At 39.3% G+C, this 11,534-nt stretch overlaps 1 protein-coding gene across 1 annotated transcript in view; it reads right to left on the bottom strand.

The window, feature by feature from the left end:
- Positions 1–2,072: 2,072 nt before the first annotated feature.
- The window catches only part of LOC107043208, a 56,916-nt gene continuing 47,454 nt past the window's right edge, over positions 2,073–11,534 (bottom strand). The window contains exon 5 of the mRNA XM_015264575.1: positions 2,073–3,435. Coding sequence (XP_015120061.1) covers positions 2,703–3,435 — 733 coding nt within the window. The 3' untranslated portion in view covers positions 2,073–2,702. The remainder of the gene's footprint in view (positions 3,436–11,534) is intronic.

The following is an 11,534-nucleotide window of genomic DNA, read 5'->3' as shown; positions in this document are numbered from 1 at the left end:
CACCATAAAAATCATTTGTTCGGATTATTCGTATTTAGAATTTTTGACCAGAAATCGATTTCATGCCTAAAAAATGAGGTTTCCGAAAGTTTAAACAATTTTAATTATTTATTTATAAACAACGACTCTTCAAAAGGATAATAATTCTGTACAAAATGTACTTTGAATAACGCTGAATATTCATGATTTATTTCAAATTTTTCTCATGCAATTCTATTGACAAATTTAATTATTGGAAATGGTTGAATTTACAGTGTGGTCTGTACCAAACTGCAGATGATACTTGGATATCCTTAATACAATGGAAAAATAAATGTGGGGAACATTAGACGAAAATAGATACTATCAGTTTTTCTTGGAATATTCGTAACTCAGAAACAAAAAGACAAATATGTGAGCCCATTGGGGAGTGAAAATTTGTCAAAAACTCAATCATTTATTATAATTTTCAAAAAATCAGAATTGTTCATTTCACCCATGTTTTCCAGCGTGATATCCGTTCATAAATATCCCGCCGCAGTAAATCACCTATTATTATTTTTGAGCACACATCCTTGAAATTCTATTACACATATTGATAAATCTTTATTTACCAAGAATTCACTCTGACCGTATCATCTCTCCAATCACTCCTTTTCTTTTACATCCAAAGGAGTGTGTTCCTTCATTCATCGTAAATATGCACGCAGGAAAATTGATTCCATTGTGTGGTTAGCCACCTGCACGAGGATTCCACCTTCTTTTGCACCACAAACAACTCACTTGACAAGTTCTCCTTGCGGAGATAGACGTGTGTGCATATCCACGGAATTGCGGAAAATTGGTGTGAAATGTTGGGATGCAGCACTGAGAAAACACTTTGCATTGATTGATCACCAGGTTGCCTTGAAAAAATAAAGAAGGGACGGACCTAATACGAACAGTGGTATTAAATGGAGTTTTATGGGTGAGTGTTTGTGCTGCAGTTAATGGAATCCTTGGGACGTCGAATCTCCATCAGTTGATCAGATTAGACGTCAGATTGTCCAATCGGTAATTTTCGTTCATCCAACAGGAGCCGCAGCCAACCAAATCACCTGCGTTAATTGAATTTTGCATTCTCTCCCAGTAAGTACAGAGTCCACAACGACTGGAGTACTCATTTCACAATGAAATGTAAATTCAGGGGTTGTGGAGGGTGTAAGGAACTCGAGCTTCTCCAATTTCCCACTCGAGTTGCCAAAAATGAGGAGAAATGGATCACGTGGTCACCTGAGAGTCTCCAGTGATCGTTGACGAATACACGTCAATGAAATATTTCTGTAGAGCACATTGACTTGTTGTATAGAGAAGGGTGGGGCAAAACGGACACTTTAGACTTTTTAAAAATTATTCATAACTCAGAAACAAATTGATTAATTGAGCTCAGTTTAGGCTCGTCACAAAGGGAAAGAATTGTTCTTTGTATTGAAAAAAAAATTATTACATTTTATCAACATTTCAACTCCTCATTAATATTTTTAAAAAAGTCAAAAGTGTCCGTTTTACCCCAACCTCCCTTATAATTACTACTTGACATTGATATTCATTATAAATTAATTAATTTTTAAGGTACACGTTTGCTTGTTTAATACTAACGACAATTTCGAGTATTTTAGAAATAATTTGATAGATTGATTTTACGGATTATTTTTGTAAACCGTTAATTGTACAGCGGATCATTTTGGTATGTATTGTGTGAATGTGTGATGGCGGAAGATTTTTGATAAGAAATATGTAACAAATGATTCAATCGAATCAAATTTATTATGAATATTGATGTATATGTTTTAATCGATGAAATTAATAGTTGATTTAATGCCGATCTGATTTTTTAATGATACACTTTGAATTTGAGTGCAATATAGTCATTGAGCACACGAAAACGAGTGGCAGGTATTCGTATACCAAAATAACCGTTTTATTCTTTCTTTAATTAATTGACTGAAATTTATTCATTCATGCTAATGAGTCTTTTTCTAAATAATATCAGAATCATTATAAGGGTTTAACAAAAACATACAAAACATAAGAATACGTCATTGGGTCGTTCATGATATTTATTCCATGAATGTTTTCTGAGAATGTACATAACATACAAATATTACAACTCAATCATTACAGTAAGACAACCAGTTTGATGGTCTCTCGTGAGACAAGTTGATAACAAACACATCATTTCTCCACCCCCTTTTCCCTCGTCTATCAACCTCTCGCCGACTCCACATACACATATACATTCCCTCGGGGCGTAAAACCCTACCAGGGTAGGATCAATCATACGGAAGAGAAAAATTGAGATGGAAAAATGTCGGTAGATTGACCAAGACTCACGTCCTTACGGGAACCCAGTAGTTTAACTCCCTGGGTCGAGGGCGTTTAAAATACCAACCAAGTACACATGTCGTAATCATATATCCAAGGTGTATCGTAAGCGTCACGCGAACCTGCGTAAATTCTTGATGATTGTTGGTTTGTATACATGAGGATAGGATATTACATATAACAGCCAAGGGACAGGAAGAGTCAGGGAGCCGTAACGACTTAATTGATTAAACGTTTATCGGTATATGTAGATCGAGGGAGTCACGAAATTTCCCTCGGTTTCAATTGCTTCCTGGTGGCCTTGACCTTTCCTCAATTATGTGGTAGAGGGAGGTAATGGAGAAATGGAAAATGAATTTTCAGCAAACAGTATTGTATATTCCCTCTTCGTCTTCGGTGCTGTTTGATACGTCTGAGATTTCCGAGTGCGATGCTAACTTGACGTAACCCCGATCTTTCTCATTGGTACCGGTTTTACCATGCGGCAGTGGTTTGGCTTCCGGCGTACCTCGATTCCTCCTAGATCGATCGTTCGTTGGCTCGCAGATCTCCGTGTAGATATCCTCGGGCTTGGGTGGTGGAGTCGGTGGAAGTGGGGTCAAGCTGTCCCTGACCTTTGAATAGGGTGGATCCAAGTCTCTAGTCTGCTGCACCTCTAGCACACTAGTTGATACGGATCTCTGTACCTGTTGCCTTGACGTACAACCAGTAATGCCTCTGCTTGATACCAGTGCATTGGCGTCCGATTCCAGGCTTGCGTAACGCTCCGCTGACCTCATACCAAGTTCAGGGCGTATGGCAAACGTGAATGATGCGGATTTTTTAGCTGGATTTCTACTTCTACCACCGTGAGTTATTCTTGTTAATCGCTCGAAAAAACTCGGGGTCGTGGCACTACTCTGGGAATTACTACGATCACGAATTGTGGTTTTCTTGATTTGTTCAAGGCCGTTTTTTAGACTTTGGAGAATGGGTTTCGTTTCGGGTTTGGATTTTATTTCCTTTAGGTTGAGTTCTTTTAGTTGAATACTGGGGGCTGCTGGCTTTGGGGGCGCTACTCGAGGCTCCGTTGCACGCTGGTCCAGGGCTCGTCTGTGAAGAAATTGGGCTGAGTTTATTATCATTTATATAATTCTGGCAGTTTGGATGAGTTCAAGAATTCAGCCTCTTTTATTTAACCTAGTAGAAAAATTCAAGAATTTCAAAAATCGTTGACACTTTAAAACAGGTTGTTTTCTTTATTTTAATGACTGTCACTAAACCAATCAAGCCAAATAGATTATTATGGAATGACTAGGGGGCTTCGCCCCCTGCTCGTTCCGCTCGTCAACCCTCATGACCCCCATTTGATCCCCATATGACCCTTAATTTTGGAGTCTCAATTTCAAGTGGCAAATTTGCAAGAAATCGATTGCAGAAATCGATTTGGATTTTTATAATGAACTTGGGGTCTCTGTCCCTTGCTCGCCTTGCCCGTCAAACCCCATATGAACCCTATGATCATTATTCTGACCTTTCTGACCCTTCATTTCTGACCCTCAATTTTTGAGTTTTAATTTTGAATACCAAATTTTCATCACCAAAAGTCGAATTGGATTTTTATAGCATATAGTCTATGCCATAGAGAGATATACAGAGCCCTTTAATTTGACCCTTGTGACCCTTATTTGGACTCTTAATCTGATCTTTGTGATCCTTAATCAGACCCGGATTATAACCTTCGTAAGCCTTATTTTGACGCGGGTGACTCTTAGTTTCTGACCTTTGATTTTGACCCCCGGGACCCTTATTCTGACTCTTGTGACCCTTAATCTGACCTTTATAACCCTTATTTGGACCCTTAATCTGACCCCTATGAGCATTAATTTGACCGTTGTAACACTTATTTAGACCCGTATTCTGACCCTCGTGATGCTTATTCTTACCTTCGCACCCCTTAATCTGATCCTTGTAACCCTTATGTAGAGCCTTAATCTGACCCTTCTAACCCTTTAGAACCTTAATCTGACACATGTAAGGGACATTCCATGTCAACTCAGCCACCCCGGATTTTTTTTTGTCTAGAAAAAATGATTTGATTGCCGCATTTCGAACTACTATATATAGACAGTATTCCTGCCAAATGTCATTGCCTCATGATTTTTTGTTTCTGAGATAATGACTACCAAACTTTAAATTTTCAAAAATTCCTAACTTTTGAATGGCGCATCCGATTCGAACAAATAAAAAAATAAAATTTTTGTTGTTGTTCATACTTTCAGGGAAAAAATACTCCATAGGCGTAAACTCCGATGCTGGATCTAGTTTCCCTGGCGATAGTAGTAAACAACGGGATGGACTGTACATTGGTCATTATTGTAGTGGAAGGATTGAGCAGGATCTTGAGCCACAAAGGCATAATTTTTTAAGAAATTACAGTGCACTAGTACTTCGCCGTAATTCAAATTCTCTTTTCGATCTTTAACAAAAGCTGATTGTTCTTTAGCGATAAAGTGATGGGGTTTTAATACTTTTAATCGTTCAACAAGAAGATCGACGAAGTCACCCATCGCAAGCGTTTGTGTCTGCAAGGTACACCTGTCAATAGTTTGCCACGCGGGAAATTGGACAGTTTCGACAACAGAATCAGAAAGGAGCTTCATCAATTCACATGAGAAGGGTTTCACCCCAGGGCAGTCATTACATTCATCCAGATAACAGGCCGGGGTTAGATTTGTACACATTAGTTGTGCTAGACAATCTTTGTAATCCTTGAGTGGGCAGGGGGAATCTTTAGTTAGAGTGGCAATGTTGATGGCTTCGAGCATCAATTTGCAATTTTGATGATACGTGCAAACACATACGACGTGAGTGCCATTTGCTCCCGCCAGTACACATTGTTTTGGTCTCAGCTCAGTGAACTTACTGAAACCAACCAAAGCCTCTGGATGAGTATGTTTGTATTGATTTTGACGGATACTTTATCTTTCATCCTTGGCATGACACGACTATTCTCTAGATAAAACTTGTGTACTTTCTCGACCGTTTGTTTTGGAAGTGAATGGCCTGCTTTCGCAATTGGTGAGGCAAATACTCCTTTGATTTCTCTCAATTTTTTCGCTCTTGACGCCATGTATCTCGTAATGCCAAATTCAGAAGCGATTTTCCGCTCGCTCCACGACTGTGGAAGAACCGTCAAGATTTGCAAGCGCTCACCGTACTTTTCCAGATCATTGAATTTTTTCTTCAAACCATCCAGCATTTCTTCTAATTCTATTTCTCTCGAAGATCGATAGCGCTTTGATAAAGAAGGATCACCGTCACTTTGGTCATCTTCCGCATCAGAATGCATGGGGGAACTGGAGCATTCAGATACATTGTCCGCTTCTTCATCGATTGAAATGCCGGAATCGTCGAGATGGAAAGACCGACCTCATCTCAGAGAACTGTTCATCACATCTGGGCTTGGTTCGGGTGTTTCGGCTTGGGGCTTTGCTATCTCGGGTGGGGTGTTCGAACATCGAAGATGTGTATCATGAAGATTCACCATTGAGACGGTTGGAATCACATAATTTTGGGCCATCTTCCGGCACTGGCCACAGATTTTCGCAGACTTTGGTAGAAAGGGAAACTTCTTGTGTATTGCCGAGGAAATGGGCCGCAAATCCAAACCATTGTGTCCCTTCTGACCAGGAATCCGCATCGGATTCGCACACCTATCACTTCGCGGCATTCTATGAAATGCAAAATTATCAAATCCAATCCAAAATTATCCGGAAAATGAGGATTATTCCAATAAGTAACGTGAAAACTGCTTACCTCGATACAACAGACAGGAAAATGCGAATCGATTCGCAAGGAATTGTACAACGATGAAAACTCAATGAGGAAGTTGAAGTTTTCACTAAAACTAGAGCCTCAGGAAAAACTGATGATATTAAATCAATGAATTGATTCTTCTTGTTTTCTTTTCTCATTTGTTTGGTCATGATTAGGCGAACTTCCGATGATGATGACACAGTATAGCTCTCATAGAAAGCGAAAAGACGCAAAAATTTTGAAGAAAAATTTTTCCCGGCGCATTGTTTCTCTTTTCCATCGTGAGGCATCTCTTTTCTAACTCATATTCATCAAAGGTATGGATTGAAATATCAATTTCTCAAGAAAAACAAGGCAGCTCTCCTAGAAGGCGTAAAAACACGAAAATTTAGGAAACCAAAATTTTCTCCGGTACACTGGTTGTCTCTCCCACGATGCCGTATTTTTTTACATCATATATGGACGTTCTCTATGAGAAAAAAAATATTCCAGTCGAATACCGGACGGCCCTAGAGCCGAAAAAAAATAAAAACGTAAAAATTCATCGAAATTTAGGTGTAGAAACTTCTTCACGCCTATGGAATATTTTTATCCTGAAAGTATGAACGAAAAGAAAAATTTTCTTCTTTTATTTGTTCGAATCGGATGCGCCATTCAAAAGTTATGAATTTTTGAAAATTTAAAGTTTGGTAGTCATTATCTCAGAAACAAAAAATCATGAGGCAATGAAATTTGGCAGGAATACTGTCTATATATAGTAATTCGAAATGCGGCAATCAAATCATTTTTTCTAGACAAAAAAAAATCCGGGGTGGCTGAGTTGACATGGAATGTCCCATAATCTTTAATCTGACTCCTGCAACCCATCTTTAGACCCGTATACTGACCCGCGTGATGCATATTCTGACCCTCATGACGCTTATTCTGACCTTCGCGACCCTTATTCTGAACGTCACGTCCCTTATTCTGACCCTTATAACCCTTACTTTGACCCTTAATTTTGGAGTCTTAATTTCGAGTACCAAATTTTCATCACCAAAAATCGATTTGGATTTTTATAATATAGAGAGATAGAGAAATCAGTAGCGAAGTGATAACATGAACAACGTGAATTTTACGCTAAAATCAATTCTTAAAGAGATACACCATCCGAAAATTTGTGGCTGAATTTTTGGTATGAAATCCTAAGAATTTTCAACGAGAGAAGATAATGAATGGAGTGAATTGCAGATCATTTCTTCAGTAAAAATTAGGAAAATTCATCCAATAGAATCATTGCATTTAACCTCACCAGCCCGATTTTGGATATTGTTCGGAAATTCGATGTTGTCATGGGCAACAGACAAAACATCTGGTAACAATTCTTTTAGCCGAAATTCCGATCATCATCAGGCTCACAAAGGATTTTCTGATGAATGTGAGATCACATTTGTACAGAAGACGGGAGTTTATATAGCGTTCCACATCTTGTGATGTCACAGGATATCGTTGGATTGGACTTTTTGAGTATGTGGAGGGGAAGCAGGGTAATTCTCGATATTAGCACTGTTAGAAATTTGTTTAATTTCTAGTAACGATTACAACTAGATTCTCAATGTTGTGAGGTTTAATTCAATGGTGAGCGATTACTGATATTTTAATGCGGCTTGATTTTTGAAGTTCATTATGAAAATTGAACATTAAATTCAATTGAATTTTCAATAGTTTAACAATTCAGGAAAATAATTAGGTGAATTTTCGCTATTCCCCGTAATTTTCATTGTCGTATGGATGGAGAAATTAGGATTTCATTGATTATTTTTCTCACTTAGATTTCAGCCAATCAGAGCGCAGTATTTGAGGCTGTCAAACAGTTTTCTTTCGGAACTTTCTAAAAAATTTCCGACGGAAATTCACTAGTAGCTTTTCAAATCTTTCTCATCTTTCAACGCATTTCACGTTTAATATTCTGTGTGACAGATAAACAAAAAAGTGGGTTGTAAATATATGGCTGTGTAAATGTATCCGGATGCTGTTCACTGCACTCTGCTTGGCCGAAATCCGAGTGGAAAAATAATCCGTCAAATACCACTCGTGCTTCAAAATTAATCGGATATTTTCCTCAAGCTTCCGTGGCTAGGAACGAGTGTGTCAAATTTTGCAAATAGTGGTCCCAGAATAGGCAGGTCGAGAAAAAGAAGAAAAAAAAATCGACCACCGTATCATTCTTAAAAATGATCGTTTGTTTTGAGTATATCAATAATACTCCCAATAAAATTGTAGTATTGAACTATATCTAGAATAATATCAATTAGTATAATTTTTCTAAGTCCCTTACGGCACGCCTTATCCGGACCTGATCATTACCGGATCATCGCCGTATTGAACTTATAGAATTTTCGAACTTAAGGATTCCCGGCATACCTTACCTGGTCTTGATCATGGCCGGATCGAGTTGGCCGTATCCGGTATACTCAACAAGCACTCGTGTTCAATCAAAACAGGCTGAAGAAGACCCCAGAATTTCCCTTATCAGACATGCCTGATGTAACTTTAATTTTTCTCTATTACGTTACGCTCAAAAGGCCCTGACTAGGGCATGATCACGCGTGCCTACTTAAAGTTTGGAATTTATTGGTAAGGTGAACATGCAATGGTCCCCTTCAGGTCCTGATCTGGCACGCCGTAATCAGATATACCGTAACGATACCGGAGTACCCGGGTAGAAATTCAACCGGGGATTCAGCCGCAACTTGGGTGAGCGCGAGCTCAGCCTCGGCTTGCCGCTTGNATTAATCCCATTCGATTAGTTAATATCACGTTATTTCTGATGAGCTTGTGATTGTTCATCTGAAAAAGCATGCCATCTTCACATTTATTCGATTGTTTTTTCGCTCAAATCACGATGCCATCGGACCTGTCAAATCATTATTGAGGTTAAGTATACTGGGATTGAGTAATTGGAGATGAACCTGAGGTTGAGCAGTGGCCATTCAACTAAAGCCCGGCGAAGCGTTTCGCGTAATAGTCTAACGCTGGGCTGTGAGCGCGTGACGCGGCTCAACCTCGGGTACATGTGACGCGCGGGGAGTTTATCCCAAGCTGGGGCGGAGTGGCGTATTTCTAGCTGGGATACGGGTTCCGAGCCGAGCTCGAGCGGCGTGATTTCTACCCGGGTAGGGCCTTCTCTACCAACAGGTCTGCCTGACTAAATTTCTACTCGGGTCCTAGACACTTCTTCAGTTCAAATTTCTTGTACATATCAAGCTCCGCCGTCCTCCATACGGCAATCATTTTTCCCTACTGACCTTTACTTTTCCTCGTCCAGGTATTGGCATGGGCCGTTCCCCAAACTAAAAGTCAAAATTACTACGGAGAAATAGCGTTCATGGTTAGTGCCATGGGTTTTTTTTTACTTGCGTGGTAAAAAACCCTATGGCACTCGCCGTGAAATGGACTATTCCAGAGAAGGCGAGTATATATAGCATTTCACATCTTGTGACATCACAGGATGTTGTTGGATCAAATTTGAAGCGAGATCACATTTGTATAACCGTATTCGCCAAGAAATACTTTATGAGCCGTATGGTGTAAACTATTTTACGGAAATTATGTTCGTCACTCGGCCGAAAACCACTTTTCTAACTCGTGTGATTGCATTCCTCGGCTTCACCTCGGTCTGCAACCCTCACACTCGTCAGAAACATTTTTTTCGGCCTTGTAGCGGAAATAGCTATTATGTTACGGGCTCGAAAACGATGATCTAGCCGCGTGAAGCGAGGTTAAAATCGCGGTTTATCGAGCTTAGTACCATAATAAATAACCAGTAGTAATATTTCGAGAGCTTCAAAATTATCGGGTATTTCCAATAGCTTTGTTGCAAACAAATAAGGGTGTCAAGTCTTGCAGGTTAACCCCTCATGTACGGCTTCGATACCATGCATCGACCCATGAACTTGTCCTATCGGCCGAGGTCAATGCATGGTATCGACCCTTTCCGTCAACAGTAAAAAATCATTTTCTCGAATTCTGAGAGACATGTTGACATTTGACAAAGATATTTGGAAAGTCAATGGAGTTGTCTCTGCAGTGAACTATTTTATTTTATTGTTTTTTCACAATGCATTTATAATATTTTTTTCAATGAACAAAGTTGTAGATGAAAATTTTACATCCAATCGATTCAATTATATTAAATTTATCGACAAAATTTCCCCCAAAAATTATGAAATTTTTGACTGAAAATCCTTCAATGATCTTTCTATTGAATGGCAGGAGTTCAATTTCGATTTGCTGAATAATTTGTTTGTTATGAATAAATTTAGCATGTTCGAAGATCTCGGCAATCAATTGTCAGCAAACATTGAAATTGGTGTCAAAAATTAGGAAATTCTCTAGGAGTTTATTTCAAAGTTCAACACAGCCAATGTATTTTATTTTATTTTTTTTTGTTCCAGTGTTTTCAAGTTATCGTTCATTGAATAACGGAGTTGACGCGTCGTAAGTCTCCGGGCGTTGGGGCAATCCGCGTTATATGAGCGCCGTACGTGAGGGGTTAAAAAATCCTGAGCACTTGCGGGAGGAATTTTCCTGCAAAGCTTGGCACAATCGTTTGTTTGCAGGGGAACTTCAAGGAAATACTTGATTAATTTTGAAGCTCGAGGGGTGTTTGGCGGATTATTTTTCCCAATCGGATTTTGGTCAATCAAAGTGCAGTGGACAACATCAGGAGGTGAATTAAGGAAGATTTGGACAAATTATGTTAATACAATAACTAGAATTCCGTAGACTGTCAAATGCAAGATTCGATCTGAAATGAGCCGAAAAAATGAAGAGCTACAGCGAAATATTCAAAAGCTAGGAGGAAATATCTGAAGTAAAACTGTCGGGTGGCTTCAAATACTGTGCTCTGATTGGTCGAAATCCCATTAGGAAAAGGCATCCGCTAAATACCTCTCGAGTTTCAAAATGAATCGGGTATTGCTCTCAAGCCCTGGTGGATCAGTCCGAGACTAGGGACTCTTGGAATGGACACTCATTCGACTCTCGGATTTTCGGAGGTTAGGGCGCCAACTCCAGTAAAGACTATCGTCCGAGAGTGCATCCGAGAGTTGTTTATGCCTTCACAAATCAATTTGTTTATTAATTGAGGGTGCATTAGATAAGTTGAAAATCCTTTGTGGACCCAATGTAGGTAGAAAGGGTAATTGAGGGTCCCTTAAACATTGCTGAAAGCAGTCTCGGATCAAGTCTCGGACGAGAGTAGAGATACGAGAGTGGTTAAGTAATTGGCAAATTAATTATTTAATCATTTCCGATTAGTTAGAGGGGCTTTGAGTAGCAAGAAAAACATTTTTGGAGCGTCTATCGGTGGACGGGGTATGTGAAGGTCCCTTAAACATTGCTGAAAGCAG

This window comes from Diachasma alloeum, unplaced genomic scaffold (assembly GCF_001412515.2).
Source record: "Diachasma alloeum isolate Michigan unplaced genomic scaffold, Dall2.0 Dall_scaffold_00556, whole genome shotgun sequence".
Classification (NCBI taxonomy): domain Eukaryota; kingdom Metazoa; phylum Arthropoda; class Insecta; order Hymenoptera; family Braconidae; genus Diachasma; species Diachasma alloeum.
Note: the sequence above shows the minus strand (reverse complement) of the source record. Positions and strands in the feature narration are given on the sequence as shown.